Source organism: Sinocyclocheilus grahami, unplaced genomic scaffold, assembly GCF_001515645.1.
Source record: "Sinocyclocheilus grahami isolate Dianchi unplaced genomic scaffold, SAMN03320097.WGS_v1.1 scaffold743.1, whole genome shotgun sequence".
Lineage (NCBI taxonomy): Eukaryota > Metazoa > Chordata > Actinopteri > Cypriniformes > Cyprinidae > Sinocyclocheilus > Sinocyclocheilus grahami.
Window position 1 is genome coordinate 265,917 of NW_015505922.1, and position 24,185 is coordinate 290,101.

General features: G+C 34.4%; 1 protein-coding gene across 1 annotated transcript in view; it reads right to left on the minus strand.

Annotated features, from left to right (window-relative positions):
* Positions 1-24,185, minus strand: part of LOC107560793 (glypican-6-like) — a 113,362-nt gene that overhangs the window by 36,873 nt on the left and 52,304 nt on the right. The window contains exons 4-6 of the mRNA XM_016245061.1: positions 8,509-8,639; positions 5,977-6,120; positions 3,984-4,013 (exon numbers count right to left, since the gene is read on the minus strand). Of these exons, the coding sequence (XP_016100547.1) occupies positions 3,984-4,013; positions 5,977-6,120; positions 8,509-8,639 (305 nt within the window). The remainder of the gene's footprint in view (positions 1-3,983; positions 4,014-5,976; positions 6,121-8,508; positions 8,640-24,185) is intronic.

A 24,185-nucleotide genomic window follows, 5' to 3' on the forward strand; every position in this document is an offset into this window, starting at 1 on the left:
ACACACACACACACACACACACACACAAACACACACACGTTTACTTAGCTATCTAAATGGGGACATTCCATAGGCGTAATGGTTTTTATACTGTACAAACTGCATATTCTATCACCCTACACCAACCCTACACCTAAAACTACCCCTTACAGGAAACTTTCTGCATTTTTACAATTAAAAAAAAACTTTGTTTACTTTATTTTTATACCAGTTTTACAAATGAGGACGTCCCCAAAGGGAGGTTTTTGGAGATTTGGTCAGGTTTAGCTCACTTTTGGGTACAAATGTGTCCCCTAAATATAGTTAAGTAGGCACACACACACACACACACACACAGTATATTGCCATTCAAAAGTTTGTGCTTGGTAAGATTTAAAAAAAAAAGATGTTAAGTCTCTTCTGCTCACCAAGTTTGCATTTATATGATTAAAAACACAGAAAAAAACAGGAATATTTTGACATATTATTACAATTTAAAATATCTGATTTCTATTTGAATATATGTTAAAATGTAATTGATTCATGTGATCAAAGCTGAATTTTCAGCATCATTACTCCAGTCTTCAGCGTCACATGATCCTTCAGAAATCATTCTGATATATTGATATGCTGCTCAAGAAACTTTTCTGACCAGGGCCGTGCACAGGGGGGTGGCCCGGTGGCTAGAGCCACTGCATCCACAGCATCACTCACAGTCTGTGTGCCTCTCTCTGGAGTGGAGACCACAGTTCATTAACAGGTAGATGCATTAAAATCCACATTACAGTCAGTGGATGATTCGCTGAATTAGTCATTTGGTAGTTTGTTTTTATATTTCTGTCGGTAAAGTGATTAAAGGTGATTACAACAAAATATCCACATTCTTAGAATTAGAATGTGTAATCAAATTATACCCGATCAGATCTATCATAAATAACAAAAAAATGTGCTTTTGTTGGCACATTTTGTAGAAATAAAAATGCCTTCGGAAAAAAGAAGACAGAGAGAAAGAGCGAAGGGAGGCTGCTAAATGCAGTTCAACATTGCAAACATGAATTCAAAGCTCTAGCAAGCCAGCAGGTAAATTATCATATAGAATATTTAGCAGTTTGTCACACTTTAATTCTTGTAATTAAGTATATTTCTGTCAGGACCACTATCGTCAAAGATGATTGACAATTAGCATACAGTTTGGATTGGCGGTATGGTTCTGTTCTGGGCAAGAACTCGATAACCCCCCCAGGGAAAACAGAACAGAACCAACATAAATATATTGCAGATATCGTTAAAGTTCAATAATGTTATGTACACATTTTAGAATTAGTCTGATTCAAAGGAGAATCAGAAGGCTGAATCCTGACTGACAGAGGAGGAGGTGGGGATGGAGGAGGGTAATTAGCTATTGAACAATGTGAAAACTGCTGATAATACTGAGGGAACGTATATATGAATGCTTAGATAGGTGTCGTATTCCCATAGGTTGATGGGGATCAGCTGAGAGTCAGCTGATGCAAGCTTGACTAACGTGACCTGCCAGAACTAACGTTACTCTAGATTTCCCATTATAATCACTTGTCTTGATACTAGTAATCTATAACACATCATATTTTATTAAAACCTAGGCCTATAAATAGTTTTTAAAAAATACTATAAATGTTCTAAATGAGTTGTTTATTAGTATATAATATAGATTTATGCTGCAAAATATTTAATTAAATGTCTAATACTTATAGGGGAGAGTGGGGTAAGATTAGCCATTTTTTTACTTGTGTGGTCCTCAAGATAAGGGAAAATTACGCAGAAGTACATCGAAAGCTTCTATCCTATCCTAATGAAAGTATTCAGATCATTTTAAATGATCAGAATGTATCTATGACAAAGGGTTCTAAAAATATGGCTTCTTATAAAAAAAAGTGTTTCCATGGCTCAGTTTGCCCCGAGTTAGGGGTAAGTTGACCCGAGTCGAGTCAGTGGGTGAGATGCACCATCTGGGTGTAAAATGACCATCTGACCAAATCTGATTCAAACAAACTAATTTAATAATTTCCTTTTACAAACAGTCATATTTATTTTCATAAAGTTAACTTTAACAACATAAAACCAACCAAATGAAGTCTAAATTTCAATATTTAAATTGTTTGCATTTTCTGAAACAATATGTTGAACACCAAAGTTGTTTGATAAACTAAACCAGTAATGTCACATTAAAACACCAGTTTATAATTCAGAAATGTAACTTAAATACAGTGCCTTGTGATGGGGTAAGTTAAAATGCTGACTCAATTTACCCCACAGCATTTGGCTCACTTTGCCCCATAGCTGCCATTTTGGAAAAAAATAGCTACTGTTGCTTACCAATTCAGGCTAATATTTAGCTAAATGATTTGCATGGTTTTATATGTTGCTAAATCACCTATATGTATCATAAAAATGTTTATACCTGGATAAATTTGCTTTGATGTAACAACCTTTACCATTTCATCTGTTATAACTTTGACAAGCCAAAAACTGTTTTTAAAGTAAATGGGTACCTTCCACTTTCCCCCCACTCTCCAAAAAATGACCATCTGACCAAATCTGATTCAAACAAACTAATTTAATAATTTCCTTTTACAAACAGTCATATTTATTTTCATAAAGTTAACTTTAACAACATAAAACCAACCAAATGAAGTCTAAATTTCAATATTTAAATTGTTTGCATTTTCTGAAACAATATGTTGAACACCAAAGTTGTTTGATAAACTAAACCAGTAATGTCACATTAAAACACCAGTTTATAATTCAGAAACTTAAATACAGTGCCTTGTGATGGGGTAAGTTAAAATGCTGACTCAATTTACCCCACAGCATTTGGCTCACTTTGCCCCATAGCTGCCATTTTGGAAAAAAATAGCTACTGTTGCTTACCAATTCAGGCTAATATTTAGCTAAATGATTTGCATGGTTTTATATGTTGCTAAATCACCTATATGTATCATAAAAATGTTTATACCTGGATAAATTTGCTTTGATGTAACAACCTTTACCATTTCATCTGTTATTACTTTGACAAGCCAAAAACTGTTTTTAAAGTAAATGGGTACCTTCCACTTTCCCCCCACTCTCCAGTACTTCCATTGAAGATGAGGCAGAAGCAGGCTCAGAGAGTGAGGAAGAGCCCACTCTTATCAAAACATCTACAATAAAGTCTAAAATCATTACAGAGTGTGCTGTCTTCTCTTTTACTTTTATATTTGTAACAACTGGATCACTTGTATTAACAAGCACCCACCCCCCCTAGTGCCACTTTTTTGGGGGTTTGAGCCACTGCCCCTCAAAATGTCTGTGCACGGCCCTGTTTCTGACTATTATCAATGTTGAAAACAGTTGAGCTGCTTCATATTTTTGTGGAAATGTATCTGATAGGATTCTTTGGTCAATAGAGAGTTCAAAAGAACAGCATTTATTTAAAAAAAAGGTCAATTTTTATTAATTTGATGTTTTCTTAACATGCATTTTCTTTATGTTTTATAACTTTTTTTTTCTCATAAAAATCTTATTGACCATAACATTTTGAACAGTAATACTTTTGTGAACCATAATGGAAGTACCTCAATACACATCCTACATAAATTCAGCCCAAAATACTAATTCTGCCATCATTTACTCACCCTCATACTAGTTCTATGATGCTTTTGTGTCTTTTTTTTCAAGCTTGAAAACTTCAGTCCCCATGCATTCTAATTGCACAAAAAAGAGTGACTAATAAAGTGGTTTGGAACCACATGATGGTGAGTAAATGGTGACAGACTCTTCATTTTTAAGTGAATTATCCCTTTAATGAGAGGATGGACCAAACAGCTTCCTTAAGTCTCGCCAGCACAGATATACAGCACAAAACTACTCAGAAAACAAGAGAAAGTACACCAGCAGATGAAGGAGAGGAGGGAGAGATGGAGAGAAGGCTGGAAGCCACAAGACAAATGACGGAGGTAAAGTGAGAGGAGGGTTGGATGGCTTACGCTGTGTTGCATCGTCCTCCAGACAATCCTCTGGGATGCGGAAGCAAAAAAAAACAGAGGAAAAAAGGGATTTCATTGAAAGTGGAGATGAGAAAGAGAGAAAGCATACCACGGGCAAACACATGATAAATATGCATTAGACAGAAAAGCAATATGCACGATTACATTTGATGAATGGCATTGCTGGGATATTCCATCCCTTTCCCCTCGGTCTAAAAACCAAGCACATCCCCTTTACACAGAAACACTTCTCTCTATCTCAACATTTATTTAACTGTCACGTCTCTGCATTATAAATTCCAGGGTTAACTTTAAACTCATCCAATGCACAGCTGAGTGGAAAAAAACCACTCGCCCATATTGGATAGAAAGTCATTTTACATGAATTCTCCCAGTTAGCTGGAGGCTAAAATAAGATTATGTGCAAATGCAATCTTGTTCTACTTTTAAGTCAAATTCATATTCTCATCTATTCTTGTTAAGTATTATGAGTCAGAACACTTTATTCCAGTAGAGCAACTCGTAGACACTACTTCATTATAAGCCTAGACCAAAGAAAGACAAAACAACAAAATAATAAATTAATACATTAGCACAAAAATTATGCATAAATGATTCATGGAATGTTTTAGTTGGATGAACTTACTTATTTATAATTGATTTATAATTTAGAACTTGTTTCAAAATGTTTGCAAAATTATAAAATGGAACGTTCTCTTAATGTTCATAAAATAAAAAAAATAAATAATAATAACAATAAAATAAACATTTACAACGCATCTTTTCAGTAAAATTCATATTTTGTCTATCACTCCTCTAACACTCCTATTCCGGTAGAGGTACTCAAGTACACTTAGACACCACTTGAAAATAAAATAAAATTAAGTAAAATACAATTAAATAAATAAAAAAATGAAAAAAAATTAAATAAAAATAAGTAATTAAAATAAATAAATAAATGGAAAAAAATGAAAATAAATAAAATAAAATAAAATACTACATACAATTTGTGTAATGTTCAACATTTCGGTAACACTTTACTTAAAGCCTTTAGGTATAATGTATTATAAAAGTATTTATTGTTTATTGTATGTTGCAGTGCATTGTTACTTTTCATAAATAATTGTAACCAGTTGAAATGCAATATAATATTTGAAGGTTTTATTTTCATGCATTATTTCTAAAGGTGTAATAATGAATAGATAAGTATTATAATGTATTGCACTGTGGTTACAGTTATTCAAAAGATCATACAATGCATTAAAAGGTTCATTATGAGGTAGAATTAATGCAATATAACTCCTTTTATAATGCATGACATAAAAAGGCATTAAATAAATTGGTACTAGAATTTTTTTTTTGTTTCTGTTTGACTACTTGCTTCAGAATGGCCATAGAACATTCAAAAGTAACATATCCATTATGTTTGCAAAACGATAAAACGGAACGTTCCCTTAAAGTTCAAGTAATAAATAAATAAATCAATAAATACATGTTTTACAAGATTTATATTGTTCTACTTTTAGGTCTAATTCATATTTTCATCTATTATTGTTAAGTATTATGAGTAACTCGAGTTAAATGATAAAATGGAGTGCTCACTAAATGTTCATATAAGCCAAGAAAAAAAAAAGGAATTTTGTTCCACTGTTAGGTCAAATTCATATTTTCCTGTTTTCCTGTTATGAGAACGCTGTATTCCAGAAGAGGACCTCAATACACTCAGACACTACTTCATTATAAGCCTAAAAAAATCAAGAAAACAAACAATAAAATAATAATAATAACCATGAAAACCTTCACCCAACCTTATTAAGCTGGACTTTAGAGCTATTTCTACTTAATTTAACACAAAAAAAAAAAAAATAAAATTCAAATTTTTCGTCCAGTACCACCACTAAAGCTTTCCCCAGCGGCCGCTGCATTCTCTCAGGTCCGACATGCAAAGGTCACCATCGCCCACTCACGCCTTCCCACGCTGCCACCCACTCACCAGTCTGTCCAGGCTGGTGCCGGCTGCCGTGGTCGGCCTCTCTTCTGGACTGTAGGGTCTAAAGCGACTGTTGAACACATCCGAGATCCCGCGGGCAGATCGGCCCACTCCAGCTGCTTTGGGATGACCGCATCCCTGAAACACCTATAATTACCAAAGAGGGAATGCATCAGTCCGTGAGGTTTGGGTATAAAAACAGCTGTTGTAAAAGAGGTGAAAATGAAGAATGAAGTACGATGACAAGGAGATATCTTTAACGCAACAGGCATTTCACTGTACAAGTTTAAGCTTTATTTTAAAATTTCATTTGAGTTATATTTTTATAATTTTTTTCATGTCTTTTTAGATACAGAAACAGAAATGTCAACAAACAAACAAACAAATAAATAATTTGAAAACAAACAAAAACAAATTTGATTCCGATATAAAATGTTCTACAGAAGACAATGGTGTGCATATTTAGCTAAATTCAACTCAACTCGCTTTTATTGTTTTACTAATTTTATTTTGTTATTTCATTTTAAGTTTTCTTCTCATCCGATAGTGTCAGTGTAGTCAAATTATTAATACATCTACATTTAGATAAAATACCATTCTGAGTTATTTAAGTACCTAAATGCATGCATATCAACATTTGATGAATAAACAAAAAATACATTAAATGGTGAAGGACAAATTGTAATTCCAAGGATACTGACCCTCAAGATTTTCAGCTGGTCAAATCAAAGGCAAACATGTAAAAATGAGTGTCACGAGAGCAATAATGCATGCTTTGCATTGGCACGCTGCAGTGAATTGTGGGTGAGCTGACAGTGATGGAAGATTTTAATGGCACGGCTGGCTCTTATGGCAGGATGTTGTCTGAGCTCGGATGTGGGACGATCTGTCACTATGATTACCATTCAGAGTCTCGGGCTGACATGTACACACTGATTTCCATGCTCTCTGTGCATTTTCAATCAGGTCCTGCTTTCCAGAAGCCTTTAATGTAAAAGCAGAGCGCGGTACTTGAAACACACCACACAGAGCATATTCTTTCTTTCATTCTTCACATTAGAATCTGAAGATCAAGCCACATTTTATTTTTTGTCCTGGCCTCCGAGTGGAAGTCCATCAGGGAGACACGGCTAATTTCCCGGAATATGAAAGCTTGTGCTGAAAGCTTGGCTACCTGCGGTGTGGCTTTACAACATGTTTTATGAGCATGCATATTTCATCAACATCACCAAACGTCTGTAAAAATGTTTCTAGTCTTTCAAACAGTAAAACTAGACCTTTGTGATATATTTGAGAAATCTATCTATCTGTCTGTCTGTCTGTCTGTCTGTCTGTCTGTCTGTCTGTCTGTCTGTCTGTCTGTCTATCTATCTATCTATCTATCTATCTATCTACCATTGCTTCTATCTATCTATCTATCTATCTATCTATCTATATCTATAGAAAAATGTCATGTTACTTTAAATACACTGAATATTGTTATCATTTATTTTAAATTGCTTTATTTATTCAGGCAAAAATGGCATGATGGTTTAACTATCAATGACAGATTAAAATTTAAAAAGGAGAAAAATCGTATTTTTAACATTAAAAAGTATAAAAATTAAATTAATAAATTAAAATTATAAAGTAAATTAATACGTATGTATATAAATAGACTTTTACTATTAATACTTTTGAATTAACTTTTTTAGTATATAAATTAAATAGTAAATACATTTTAAAAAGTATATTAATTTAACATAGTTTAATTCTATAATTGATCAAAAAAAAAAATCAACAAATCTGTAAAACCATACACTAATTCTCGGCCTTTGACTCAGTTTTCAATTTCATAAAACACTTTTTTGCAAAACACAACACACAATTCTCTATGTGACACACACAAATCTAACAGGAATTAATATTATGGCAAAGGTGTTTGTTTTTGAGATGTGTTTGTGATATTTTGAATGCAGTGCTTCATTTTGAATGCAGAAGTGAGGCATTTTGCATTTTGTGTGTGCAATTCTTGGATTTGAGTGTAAAGTTTTGAAAAAAAAAGAGGCAAAGTTTAAAATGCGTGTAAACAGTTGAAAAAATATAAATGTAAAAAAAAATATATATAATCTATTAAATAGATTTAAAAAAATAACACAAAAATGTAAATACAGTATAATAATCATTAATTTAAAGTTTATATTAAAATAATAATTAAAATGAACATAATACATGCATACATATATACAGTACTTCACAGTAAAGATCATGTTTCTAAGATCCAAAAAAAATAAATTCTAAGAATAGAAAAAGATTTATCCTTGTCTTGCAAATCCTTATTTGTCATTGACCCAAATAACCAACATCTCAAGACTGCAGATAATAACGGCAAAGTCATGTTCCTCACTAGCGCTCTTCTGAAGAACTAAAAATAAGAAAGCATTTTGACTTTCTACTGGAATGGAAAAACACATGGACCTGCTCCAGCCTGAGGAGCTTCAGTCCTTGATATCTGTGTGTGTGTGTGTGTGTGTGTGTGTGTGAGAGCAGACGTACCTTAGATGAAACTTGCATGCTGTTGTCCTGCATGGTCATGATGGCCTCAGAGATCTTTACATCTATCGGCTCCATGACGGTCTCTATGTTAAAGGGCCCTTCCAGTCTATCAGCCACCAGCAGCATGGCATCTGTCACAACATGAGACGACAAACACGGTCATGTACAGGACACACACACACAGACACTGAGATACCATGAGCCTCTCGTCCATCTACATCCACAAAAAAACACAATCTCATGTTTCTTCCATCAAAACCTCCATATGTGGAATCTTACTGACCATTTCATACTATATTTAGTATACTTGAATATACTTATCAAACTTGAAAAACATTTCAAATAACAATGTCTGTTTTGCAAGCAAACAAATGCATTATTAAATATTCCAAATTAGTGTTATCACTTATTATATTACTAGGTGTATTTCATTAATTCTGAGAAAAACATGCCATTATTTAACTGTATAAGCTATATATATATATATAGCTTATTGTTACAGTTAATATATATATATATATATATATATTATTTGATATAGCATGCACTGATTGTTCATAATAATTAATCTAAGAAAATAAACAGTAATTTTAATGTCATGCTGACTTTAACAAAGTCTGCTATAAAATAAATATAACATAATGAAAATCATAATATTTCTTAAAAAAAAAGGAAAAAGTAATTTTATGAAAACAATTCTGAGCACAACACAATATGCAATATGAGGAAAAACAACCTGCGCACCTAAGAGTAGACGCAAAATGTCAACCTTCAGCAGCTGAGACAAATCAAGACAGTTTAATTACAGCACACGAGCGGCTTCTTTGGCATCTTCCCATTTTCCAGAGTGATTTTGAGGGAAATGTACACATTACTGCTCTGCCAGTGTTACTTATTCTAACAAACTGTCTTTCGCAGCCAGAAACACATAATGACTCTTCATTTGTTTAGCTGCGAGGGACATTATAGAGAAACGATACGTCTCGAGATTTCAAAATATGAGCGCGAGGGAAAAACCTCAAGGGTAAAATCAATTCGCTGACACTAACTGAATCAATACATTACTTGTTTTTATGCCCGTGTGACAGTCGTATATACAACTCTGAGGGCTTGATCGGGAAAACAGGAAGTTTAATGTTCATCGAGCCGTGCCGCTTTCTGAGGGCCTGTTGAGTCTCGTATTTACCAACAGTCCATCTGTTGGACACTTCACACGGTTTACTAGCGTGCTTGTGCATAATAAAGCTTTTTCATTTGCATAATTTAATTTGCTTGATTGCATAACAGACATTGTTATTTAAAGTCAACATGAAATCAAAAATGGGCATTATTTACTACTTACTAATCAGCTACCATTTACTTGAAAATGCTTTATTCATTCATTACGTCGATTCTGGCACCCAACAACACAACAAGATGATATTTTAAACTCCTTATGTAGCCGAATCTGTGCTAGTTTGAATGGGCCGCCTCCAGTTTCCCCTTTGTTTTGCTCAAGCGGCAACCTCCCAGTCTTTCACTTAAAGCTGATACGGAAGTGACTAAAACTGCAATTCATCGACTGGCCGCTAGAGGCTGGCTCCAAAAGGGAGTCAGTCCCATAGACTCCCCATGTTAAAATGCCCAACTTTACAGCAGAAAAAAAAATGTTTACAGCCTGGTACAAAAAGTGCTTTTGGTCTATATAGGTAATTTTGCCCTTCATGACAACTGTGAGGGGGGTGAATTTTTTTTTAATAACTCATCCATTTAAATTATATTAAGCCTTAAAATTCTGCATAACTAAGGGCATGGCCACTTGAGTGACAGGTGGACTGCCGCTCTGCTCCAGAGTGTGAAACTCGCTAGACTGTGAAACTTAGAAAAATCGCTTTAAATATTTTTATTTGTCAACAGAAAAAATGTATTATGAGTAGGACACTGGAAATCTGGCAATTAGATGTTTTAATGAAAATGATCTCAAACTTGATTGTTACCGCTATTTTGAAGTTATTGTAGGTACTCTGCCTTTGCACTGTCTGCAAAAATTGAGATGTCACACCAAGGCAAAAGGCAGTAGCTTCCACATTATATACAATATTTGGGTGCTGATCACCATTTACATAATCATTATAGTAACATCTGTATAAAATCTAGTGATCACTGGCTAGACTATAACATATAGTAATGTAATTCACATTTTTTTCTGACCGTAATAACCAGACAAAAAGTTAAACGTGAGTGGATACCGTTTTGCAAGCAATTTATTTGCAATGTTCGCTAACATTAAAGGATGCAAGACATACTTAGCCTATTGTTTTTACATCGAACTGAATGAAAATAGCTTAACCTAAGAACGACTTGTGGATTGATTGATGTGAGCGGCAGCAGGAATAATGCTCAGAATGATTGTGAATTAAACATCTCCGATGACGTTCATTGCATTGTTTTTTTATCGAGTTACAAGAAAAGGTAGGAAACGGATTTAATTAATTAATTGCGAACAGTAACTGATTTTATGTGATATGCTGTCATGGCATTCGACTCCTCACACGTGCAGAAGTGGGTAGCCCTAGACTGAGAGCTGGCATCTGCATTATAAAAAAAAATAAAACTTTAAAGTTTATTTATGATTAATTATTGTTGCCAAGTTATCTAGTCGTTGCTTGTTTACAGTGCTTTGTTATATGGAGCAGTTTGTTAAAAAATAAGTCTAAATAAGTGCCGACAGATGTATGAAAGTACACAAGTCACACCGTAATTTAAACGCGGCAGACTTTAATGGACATTAAAACCAAGGCAGAATACCGTACAACTCCAGGCTGGCACAGTAATATTTACAAAGGGCTAAACAAACGCAGAGCACCGCAACTTAATTTGAGCGATCTAAAACAGTCAAAGAGCAGTAACTGATGATACTGTGTTCTGCCTTGGTTTCTCCTGGGCTTTTCTCCAAGATACTTATACACATGATAAAGGAGGTCATATATGTCCCAAAATTATCAATAACTCATTTTGACCAAAAACAAAGTTATGGTGTTTTGTCTTTGCACGGCAGCACTGCTGTCACCATAGACGGGCATGTTTTCAGGAACTAGCGCCTCAGCTTCACCCATGTCCCGCCTTTTTGCCCATTTTCGATTATCCGGGAGTGACGCGCTGCCAAGATGGCAGCGGTCAACTCCGCCCACTTTAGGCTTCAAAAATGCTCTTCTGAAACCTACGAGTGAAGTCACGGACACTACGTCCATTTTGTTTTACAGTCTATGTCTCATCTTTTTAAGTGGGAGAACTTGCACAATTGGTGGCTGACTAAATACTTTTTTGCCCCACTGTATATTCTTAAGGACATCAAAATCTAAAATAAAACTCCAGAAAGGTGTAAAATATGTGCCCTTTAATATATATTTTAGTACTCAAGACCATTTTTTGAAGGTCTTGGTATTGTCTTGGTCTCAGACTAAAAGGACTCAGGATTTTATTTCAAGACCAGCCAAGACCACAACTCCAGGGATATCGCTAAATTGCTGGTGCATTGTCTGATTTATTTGTTAAAATCATTAATGTAATGATGTAAAACTTCCGGCTTTAAATGCAATCAATAACTTATTTCTAATATGATTTCTTTTGATATTGTTGTGCCCAGAGAGAGAGATTCAATGGGGAATTGTGTCAAAAATGTAACCAAAATCAATACAAATGCCCAAAAAAATTCAAGATATGATTGCAAACTTGTATGAGATTTTTTTTTTGATATTACATCAAATTAAGCAACATCACAAGCTTTCTTTTTCACGATTATGAGCACAATTGCAAAACGTGATATGAATTGTGTACATTATATTGGATGTTATATTATACTTTATATTTATTTTATTAAATTTTTTATAAAATAAAAAAATATATAATATTTCGGCAATGAAACATGTTCCAAACAAAGTCCAGCAATCCATAGCAACTGTTGCTTTTCTGAGCAACACACAGCAGAGATTCGTTACTTAATGAATCAGCTGCTTTGAACGAATCGTTGAATAAATTATTCTGTGACTCACTCCCAAGTGAGTTGTTGCCACCTACCCAACAGGTGGTTTTAGTTTGACATTCATATTCAATTTTTCCATCATATTTCTATATCCAAAAAAAACATTATCAACATTATTCCTGCAATTGTAATTGTACCAATTCAGATGCAGCTTCTGTGCCACCTCTGATGAATTCTGTTGTTACTGATTTGATTGGTAACAGCTCTAAACAGTGTCTTATTATTCTATATGTATTAATGCATTAAATGTCGATGTTTCAGATGAAATTAAGGAGTGATAGTTTGGTCTTGACTACAACACAATATAACAAAGAGTGAAAAATTTAAGGGGGTCTGAATACTTTCCGTACCCACTGTATATGACACTTCATAGTACTTTAACACCATGTAGAGAATACCATGATATTACTATGGTATACCTATATGTCCAACATGGAAGTACTGCAGTACCCAAAATATCATGGTAAAAACATTGTAAGTGACATGGTACTATGGTAACACAATAGTATTATTTGAAGTACTTTTACAGTAAAGTGTCAAAAAGTTAAATGGTACCATAATATATTTCAAAATACCACGGTATTACTATCATTATCACTGTACATATTTGTAGGGTTCAAATTCAATACTCTCTTATTAAATCCACTCTAAAAAAATCATATGAAGGTGTGTTATTAAAAAACTACTAGATTCATCTATACTGATGACAGCTCAATCATCCATCACACAAGACAAGACAAATGACAAAAAAAGTTACAATGGAGGAAAAATAAGACTTTGCAAGTGTTATTAAGTCACATTTGAAGGTCATGCTGGCTTGTGAAATTTGCAAAGTTTTCACTGGCTTGTAAAGTCTTTGAGTCATAAACGGATGTAATTTATTCATCTAATGCACTCTCACTGCAGTCCAGTGTGAAAGTATTTAAGCAGATAAAACACTAATTAACTGTAGCTAGGAAACAAACTTTAGAAACGGCGCATTTGTACAGAATTGCTTGAACAGTAAAGATGATGTGAATCGAGGTGAAAATTAGACAAACAAATTATAAAGGAAGACCTAAAGACGCATTCAGCATCTGAACCGGACGGTTTTCCATTAAAGCTCTAATTTTCACAGAAGCAACTAAAAAGCATTTCACTTCAGTAAGCGACTGGTCCGTGGATCCAATTGCACAAGTTTTTATGCATCTATTTATTTTATGCAACATGAAGCAATTATACTAAAAGACCATTAAAACCCCAAAAGTATCAGCGAGATACTGAATATACTTCAATGATGATAACAGGATCTGACTGTAAAGCCTGCAGTGAAACAGATAAAGCAGGCACAGGCCGGAATATTGTGCTTTCAGTCCTCATCTCTGAGAAGTAGTGCATAACTTTATGGATGATGGAACAATAATACACCAAACTACCTGACTCCTGATGTATGTGATCTCAATGGTGCAGAAAATGCAATATATATATATATATATATATATATATATATTTTTTTTTTTTTTTTTTTTTTTATTAAATACATAAATATATACATGTAAATGCTTGTAAATATTTTCTAAATATATACTGTATTTGTGTGTCTTTAATACACACAGTACATAGATTATGTACACAAAAACTTTTATTTTTGAATGCAATTAATCGCGGTTAATCGTTGCCCAGAACTAATTACTATATTACTGTTTCAGGTTAAAACATAAGACTCATATAAACATAGGAAATATTATAGTATTGGTTTCATGCTTCATTAACCCAGAAGCTGTGTAAACATCAAATAGAAATGCAAAATGCAATGCAATTCACACTGGACTAAAAATGTGAGCATGTCAAACCTAGAAATGTGACATTGGCTCCTCATTTCTGAAGACCAGATGCTACTGATCCCTGCCGTACAATCATAATGGCTCTCCTTCATATCAATATGATAATATTACATATACCGGGGCTCAGTGAAGAAATAAAATCAAACCTAGCCTGAAGTATTCCTTTTCACAGTGTATGATAATTTATTAATAAGCGCCATATATAGCAGCTCATGCTGAATTGTTAATTATGGAGGCAGTTGAGTGAGAACGGATATCGCATTGCAAAGTTCATTTTATGCACTTGGAAAAAGTCCTGGCCGAAATTTACCAACCTACATTAATCATTATCAGCCTCCGCTTCCTCTTTGCTTCATAAAAAGGGCTCTAGTTTTCATTATCGCACTCTATTTCTGTCGACAACGAAGGGACGGATTTTTTTCAGGTGATATTAAGAGGACGAAGGTGGGAAGGTGCATGTGAACTACCCTTCCTCCCGTCGGCCAAATTACTCTTGACACAAATCGATGCTGAAGACAGACGATTGGCCAATCTCACAGTCCTGTCATTAAACCTCTGTGTTATTAATTTGTGCTCGCATGGAACCTATTACAGCAAACTGGATGATGGCATTGATCGGCACAAGCAAAGGCCAGAGAAAAAGTAGTTGATCTTTTCATTAGGTCCTAGCCTTCAGATGAACTCATAAATGGCCCCAGAAGAAGGATGTGATGGACACGTGTTTCATTTACGAACAAAAGAGGGCGAGAAGTGCTCACAAAAGTCTGATTTAAGACTTGATTGTCAATTAGAGGTGCATTGTGGGTTGGCTCATGGCGAACGAGTGACTACGGGGCACGGAAACCCAATACAACGGTACGGTAATGGCACAAGCAATTAAAACTCGGAGGGTTTTATTGGCATACTGCACTATAATGTAGGTCAGTTGAACGTCAGTGACTCGCTGGAGAGAAAGCATTGAGCTGCCATGTTGAATGAGGTGAAAATGCAAACGCCGCTTCAGGGGAAACTCAATCCTGTAATGTGATGGACGCGTTACGCTCTCAGATGTCTGTAATGCCAAGTGAAAATGGATGTAAACTAAGATTCGCTCCAATCTGAATGGTCGATTTTTCACATCAGCACAAATCTGTAATGCCATGGAAAACATAATGCCTATTTTTGGAACCATTGTTATATTTTGCATTGTGATTTTCACTCAAAGTATCCTTCTACTGTAATACAAATGTGTACATGTATACATTTGTGCATGCTTTTATCCTATATAGTAAGAACAGACATAGGCGGAGCGTGTGGCTTAGCCTTCCCCTGGCCACAGGGACTTGGGGCAAAAATGCCACTAAATTGGACAAAAATGCCCCTGCACAAACAAATTAAATCTATTACGTCTGTTGCTAACAAAGTGAATATGAATAGACAAGTGTCGATTACAGCATTAAATTAAGATCTGCTCATATTGCACTCTATTTCACTTTAGGTGTTTTCACAGTGTTGCGCATTTGAATCAATCACACACATATCTGTTGAGCTTAGGAATGCAATGGCCAATCGGAGGCGTTCAGATGAGTCATCGTTCAAACTCATCAGTTTTGTTGAGTGCGCGCGCGTTCGCCGACTGAATTCCGGACTCTTGCGAATTCTCTCATCATAAACAATAAAGCTCAGATGTACGTACAATGTAAGTAAGAGATTAATTTAACAGTGTATACAGCTTCAGTGATTATAACGATAGTTTTGTTTTTTTTGAGAGTGCTTAAACTCGCAATAGATCAATGTTAGTGATAATGTCACTTTCTATATTATTCGCTGTTTGAATAACAGAGGAAAGGAAACGTTATATAATTATCAATTTATAAAGTTTTTATTAAATTGTAATCACGTTAAATACAAATTCAGTCCCATTAAACACCCATGTCTGGTTCTTGCCTAAAAAGACGGGTTTATGATGTTCAGTACATTCGGCTGCTACCCTGGAGTTGGTTCACCCTCCGCCTATGAAAAAAGATTAGAATTAGTGTATGCCAAAACATAATGAAAATAATAAAACAAAGGTTTCTGGATGTTATGCAACCCCTTTACAGCACTTTTGGATTAAATTAAATGAATCTGAAATTGAAGTGAAAATGAATTTGAAGGTAATTATGGAAGACCACTGAATTGAGAGAGAGAGAGAGAGAGAGAGATGTGACAATTTCATGTAAATTTGACTTTATAGCTCACAAAGTGATATTACTGCTTATTTTAGACTTCATATAACAATTAACTGTTTGTTCTTTACTCTGAGATGAAAAAATGCTTCCAAACTGTAGGCAATGAATATAACTATATGATACAATTTTTCAACAAAATAGTGAATACATTATTTTTTTATTTAACTACATGCTAAAATGATAAAACAAAACAATAAAATAGTAAAATAAAATAAAAAATGAATAAAATAATGAAATGTTCTAAATGTTATCTATTTTAAAATAAAATAAAAATAAGGGTGATTATGGAAGCCAGCCCCGTCAAGCCAAAAAAAACACCTCTAGTATGTATGAATAAATAAATAAACCAAGAACTTTATGTGACTAAGGAGTTGGTGCCCATTAATGGACAGTATTTACAGTAAATACTGGCAGACTGCCTTGCTCTATCAGAAGTACGTTCTTTTAAAGTACATACATTTAATGCAAAGTATGCAAACTGAGAAGTGGCATACAATTACAATCCATAGGCCCAAATTTCACGTCCTGTATCCTGTCGGTAATTAAAAAACACAATTCCATATACTCTAAAGACATTCTTCTTTCCTTCTTTCAACATCCCCTTAAGCTACAGAGTGTGAGCGCGTTGAATATAAGAGCACTACGATCAGTATTAATTACTTTTGTGCATTAGTTCGCCCCAAACTGATTCAAATTCAAAGGCAGAATGACAAAGCTACATGTATATGGCACTTACTAAAAGTGCTTCCTCTCTGAGTGTGTCCTTTAAGGCTTGAAGTGTGGTCTGGCAGTTTAATCAGGGGTCTCTTCATCTGTGTGAATGGACCCGCAGCGCCTGCACAGCGCTCTCTGTTTGGACCTCAGCCTTTGAAGAGCACTTCTGTTTGTTTACTCACAGGACTCAGATTGGCCGTGATGCTTGGTTAGATTTCCATCAGGAGCTCGCTGGAGGTCAGAGCCGAGGCTTCGCCGGGGACGGTGGCGATTACATGCAGGTGCTGCTCCGCTTTACTCTCGACTCTAGATTTACTGTTTGATGGCCGAAGATGGACATATTGTGAGAAAGTACATTTTCTTCTCAAATATCAAGCTATATCAAGGGATCTAGATATACTCAATATTATTTAGTTGCAAAAAGCAAACTACCCAAATGTTTGTATTTGCAAGGAATTTTGAACATTTTGTATACATGCACATGCAGATAAAGCTGCCTATTAAAAACTTTGCAAATGCACAATTTTTGATAATTTGCCTTTGGCAACAAAATATTATTTTAGGATTATTTTGTATTATAATTTATTTTTATATTTGAACGGTTTTTTTTTTTGTAATTTTTTTATGTGCTTTTCTCTTTTTATATTAATTTCAGTTTTATTTATATTAATATTTAAATTAATTTATTTCAGTTTTAGTCATCTTATTTACAAAACATTTTCTTAAGTTTTACAGTAGTTTAGATGTAACGATCCTGATAGTAATAACCCTGACAAAAGACACATTCAATTGATCAATAGTGACAATAAAGACTGTTAAAATGATTTATGATTTACAAATTAGTCATCTTGAAATTGTATTCATCTGAATAGAATCCTGAAATAAGATGTGCCACATTTTCCACAAATAAAGCATCTTTAACATTGATAGCAAGATTTTATTTTTATTTTTTTCCGTGAGCAACAAATCAGCATATTAGAATGATTTCTGAAGATCATGTGACACTGAAGACTGGAGTAATGATGCTGAAAATTCAGCTTTGATCACAGAGATAAATTACATTTTACAATATATAAAAACAGAAAACAGTTATTTTCAATAGTAATAATATTTAATCATTTTTGCTATATTTTTGATCAAATAAATGCAGCCTTATAGGGAGCAGAAGAGGCTTCTTTATGAAACATTAAAAATCTTAACGAGCCAGGTAATTTTTCAATACACACGAGCTGACTGAAAAATATTTGGGTGTAAATAACAAAAAAAAGAGTTCTTGATTAACTATTTTATGCCAAGTATAAAATAAAACACTTTGTATTCATTTGATAACATAAATTGCTTCCTGTGGAAAAGGATTTTGCTGTTGTAATGCCTCTGATCTGTTTTTTTGTCCTTAATGGCCTAGTAAATATTATTAATTTAATTTGCCAAACGCTGAAACATCCTGCACCATTAACCTGCCATTAATATCACATTTTATAATCATTAAAAGCAAAGAGCAACAGAGAAGGGAATTCTTTATCTACAGACGGAAAAACCTGCAGTCCACCACCATCAAGGTTAAGTTTTTTTCCCTTCTGGCGAAAATAAAACATTCAGGGTAAAGATAAAAATAAGGATAAGAGATGGAGGTCGAGGGAGGCTAGGGCTCTATCAAGGGATTTGACGGACAGGAAGTGTTAAGTAGACGGGGCGAACCTCTCGGCATGAACTGTAGCGCGGGAACGACGGGTCGCCGGCACAGACTCAGAATTGATGGCTTTCATTTGCTGGGAAACATCGGCTGAACCGGTGCTCAAAGGTCCATCAGCGTTTCTACAAAGTATCTCGTTTGGGAAGATCAAGCTGTTCTGTTGACACAAATAAGCGAAAATCGAATTCTTAAATGACCAGCTTATGGCTTCCAAACAAACTATTTCAATAAATTGGCAGAAAAGCAATACACTTCAACAGAGAGGATTTTACATCGAAAGTAACCCTTTAATTTTGGTTAAAACTATTAATGACAGACTGGTTTAACCCTGCACTGCAAAACATGATTTACTTCCTCAGGATCTTTGTCTTGTTTTCCAGTACAAATATCTCAACATTCTTAAACCAAGCTATTTTTACATGAGAAGTAAAATTACAACAACAAAAAAAAAAAAACTGATTACAAAACAAAAAAATATATAATAAGATACAAAGTCTTGTTTTCTGAAAAATGCATCAAGCTTAAAACAAGAAAGAAAGAAAAATGTCTTGCCACATAGGCGATGTGCCTTTATGCTTTCTGGTGCTTACGTCACCCTGCTCGTGACGTCTCGCTGCTCCATTGGACGGATTTGACACGTGCTTCAGAACGCGGTCACGCAAGGGCGTTCCCAAAGTGTCTCGATGCAGTGTCTCGTTCCCTCGGGGAACCATGGTTACATACGTAACCTAGAGATGATTTTTTTCTTGTTTTAAGCAAAAACTCACTTCGTTTATACATATTTTTCACAAGTTTCACAAAACACTTATCAAGTAAATGTACCTTGATTTAAGAATGTTTAGATATTTGTACTGGAAAACATGATACAAAATACTTATAAAGTCATTTTTTTATTGAATTTTATTAATGCACTGAATAAAGCGTATTATTTGAAAAAATGAATTTCTAAGGCCTCTATATGATAAAAAATTATCAAAACTTGTGCACTGCAAAAAATGATTTTCTTGCTTAGTATTTTTGTCTTGTTTTCTTGCATAAATATTTACACATTCTAGAATTAAGATGCATTTACTTGACAAGTAAAATGACATAAGATATTATGTCTTGTTTTCTGAAAAAAAAAAATCCAAATTTTGTTAGTTTTTGCTTAAACCAAATACAAATATCTGCCAATGGGGTAAGAAAAATTATCTTGTTTAGCCTTTGCATTAAGAATATTTTTTTTACCCCACTGGCAGATATTTTTTTCAAACATAATTTGAGTAATATTTTAATATCTTAAGTCGTTTTACTTGTCAAGTAAATGCATCCTGATTCAAGAATTGTTAGATATTTATACTAGAAAACAAGACATAAATACTAAGGAAGAAAATATGTTTTGCAGTGTGGAAAACATGTTGTAAAAAATCTACTACATTCTTCTGTTACCTGATTTACAGTTTAGACTTTTTAGCAAGTAAAAAAAAAAAAAAACTAACATTTTTCAGATTGTGATGCACATGTATTTTTTTTGCTGTGAAATCTGTTTTTTTTTATACAGCAAACATAAGAATAACTATTATTATTAGTAATATTTCAAGATGAACACTTACTGGACTGAAGCAGCTTAGGTTTACTTGATTATCCATACAAATGTTTAGTTCTTCATCTATCAATCATCATTGTATTGCATTGAATTATATGTCTTTAAACTACAGAGCTTTGATTGTAAACCTAAGCATTCAAATACCATCTTACTTATTAGCGATACAGAGGGATAACTGATATATTTATATGCATTTTATGCTATACTGGCAAAAAGACATCACTGATCTACAAGCTATCAGAATTTCATCTTACTTTTTGGCCGTATACATATTTTTGCATATATTTTACACAAATAGCTGGGAGGTGAAAGTCAAAATCAAATTCTTAAATGGCCATGTTTACGACTTACAAACAATATATCAATACATTGACAGAAAAGCAATACACTTCTGATTTATGAGTCACATTGACAAGATGAGGAGGATTTTACACAGTAAGAACCCCTTTAATTTGGTTAAAACTACTATCAGATTAGGCTGGTTTAATCCTACAATGAAAATTGTGTTTGACACATGAAATTTAAAGGCATCTAAATGATCAACATGTTCCTATTGCACTCGTTATACTACATGCCTTCTGTTATCTAAATGATAGTTTAGACTTTTTTAGTAAGTAACAAACCTAAAATGTTCACCTTCAGGTCATGGTTTATGCACTTTTATTCTAATTTTGGGCCTTACTAAGGTGTTTTTTTCCTCCCTTCATACTCTCACTATATCATAGCATATAACAGGGCCGGAGTGGGACTCATTTTCAGCCCTGGAGTTTCATGTCTTAGACCAGCCCACTTTAGTTCACGCCTGACTATAGGCCTATTAAAATAACGTAATTAAAACCTCAGTGTATACGTCTGCAATAGTGCACTGTTCTCTACAGCCTTGTAATTCATTGTATTTTTGCTTGCATATCTAACTGACGTTTTTTTTAGCAAGGTGCCTCTGTCGGGGGAGTCAAAACATGATTGCATTATCATTAGTGTTGCCAGTTTACATCAGAAATGGAAAATAAGGTACAATTGTGATTCTTTATGAGAAAATAAGGGACAGAATAAGGGAAGCTCAACATATTTGTACTACACCATAATGTCTGTCTGTAGTTAAAAAGTTCTCAGAAATAATCATTTAGCCATAAAAGCCTGATGTATCAAATATGATACTCAACATAACACCAGTTGAGTATTTTTGTTTGCATCAGATGATACATCAACAAAGCACGACAAGTACTGTCATCATTTCCCACTTTATTATGAACACGCATATCACAAAAAATACGAATTTTGTCTGTGCCAGATGAGCCTTGACAGACTGCTTCCCGGAAATTATCCGTCGACAATTTGGCCTACTTGAAATTAACTGTAAGATTCCCAAACTGGGCCTAAGATGATTTAATTTGTTGATTTGGACAGACTGCAGTGGATTTTATTCAACAAACGTAACCCGAGCCAAACATCACCCGAAATGCTGTGGCTGTGTAATTGAAGTAATCGCTTCCTAACTGAACGCAGAAGCGAAGAAGCACAGCTGCTCCATTCATCGCATTCAGACGCCCAAGACGTGACGTCAAAGTGCTCAAAACCGTTGTTGGGAGTGTTGACAAAATCAAGCCATCGCAAAATGACACAGTTGGTGCTCTTGATGGCAGATCAGTGCAGTCTTTTGATATGTCAAACACTCTCTGACTAAATGCAGGGTTTGTGTACACTTTGCAAATAAGGCTTGACTGCAGCTTTTCTAAGAAAACGGCACCACAACGGCCCGGCGATCGGACGCCCGCTGCAGTGAACACGAGGTGTAAAAGCATCTTTATGAGAAGCACGGATCCTTACACAGAGATTCTGTTCTGGTGTGCTTGTTTTGGGTGGAAACACACCTCAGATCCACGCTAGCGGAGCTCCTTTAAATCAGACCTGACGGATATGTAAACAGTCCCTGGAAGGAATGTGCGACAGAGAGATGATTTAGAAGTTCGGAGTTTGAAACAGACTCCAACTTCAGATACTAAAATGTTCAGACATTCAGAAATTTCTGCTAAAGTCTAGCGCTTAATTTAATTCAGAGCGCTTTCCCATGTCTAGGTCAGGATACATTTTTAAGAAAATAATTGGCATCCTGTCTTTATAAAATAAACATCCTGTCCTTAATGGTAGCTCACAAAAGCATGTCCTGCTACAATTCACCACAAAAATAAATGGAAAAAATAATTAGATTTTGCATAAAGAAAAACAATTTTTTTTTAAGCTTAAGAATTAAAAAAATTTTTTTTTTTGCACTGTGACAGTATTGTCATGACTATCTTAAGGCATATTCACTCCAAAATTGAATTGATAAAATCATAAAATGATAAAGCAAAACAAACCAAACAAAGATGTTCTATTCACAACAAATATTTGTCAGGCTGAACAAAAAGTAAATTAACGCCAGATCAACAGACACTATTCAAAGAGATATGTAGAGCTGCAGCAGCTCCAGACATTTGGCAAAATATGCGCCTTATTGGATGAAGAAAAAACGTTTTTGTTTTGGAAATAAACCATCTTGCTTGTTTTTAATATTACTGGTAAATATTCATATTTTTTTCTCCTGCAATATTGTGTTGAATTAGATGTTTCTTCACACAAAACAAAATTATATTTATTAGTGAAATATAATCCTATTTATTTATTTGTCTGTTTGTTTGACTTTGTTGCCCAACATACAAAACAAAATATATACTGGCCATAAATATTTTACCAGCCCTGAAACTGTATGTGCATTACTTCATTAAAAAAATAAACAAACAAACACAAAAACAAACAAACAGGCAGAATAAATTGGGGGAACACATCTAACTGCTATTATTATTATTATTGTTGTTGTTTTATATGACAGTAAAATTGCAATACTAATATTGATTTATTTATTAATTATTTATTTTAAACCATAGCAGCAGAAAACCACAGGGAAACTTATAATATTATAATATTACGTTTTACAGAATAGCAGATTTTTGAACCCGAAATGTTCTTGACAGGTTTGGTGATGTTCACCTTCTCAGTCCATTTCTCTGGCGTCTGCAGTGCTGTAGTCTACAGGCCTTCAGCAGGTGTCTAATGTGAGATGAGATCTCAGCGTCTCCAGGCGTCTTCTCTCTGGATTACATGGGGTGCTGAACGTGGGTTTGCTGTTTATTGTCAGTCTGCATATAAAGGAGCGTGTGGGAGGCTGCTGGATCCGGCAGGAATAATTAGTCTCTTAAAACGATGGAGCGGTCTTCATCGGCCAAGGACAACTTAGACTTCATCATGAAATAATTACAGAGAGGATCATCAAATACTGTGAGCGCTCAGTCACATTTACTCACAGGTACTGCTAAACAGAGCAGGAATACAAAACTACAGTGTGTGTCTCTACAGAGCTGGTAAATATTACAAACTGTGAAGTAAACATCTCCTTTTCTCCCATGATGACTGTCTGTTTACTCGCGTCTTCAGGATACAAATATCACGCATGCTTTCAGAGGCTCCACATACGCTGTAAAACATTGTTTACCTTGAATCTCTGTTGAGAAAAATGACTTGTTGCTGATGCATGCAACTCTCAAATCAAATAGCACTCTAAGTTATTGATAAAAATATTATAATTATAAATTGC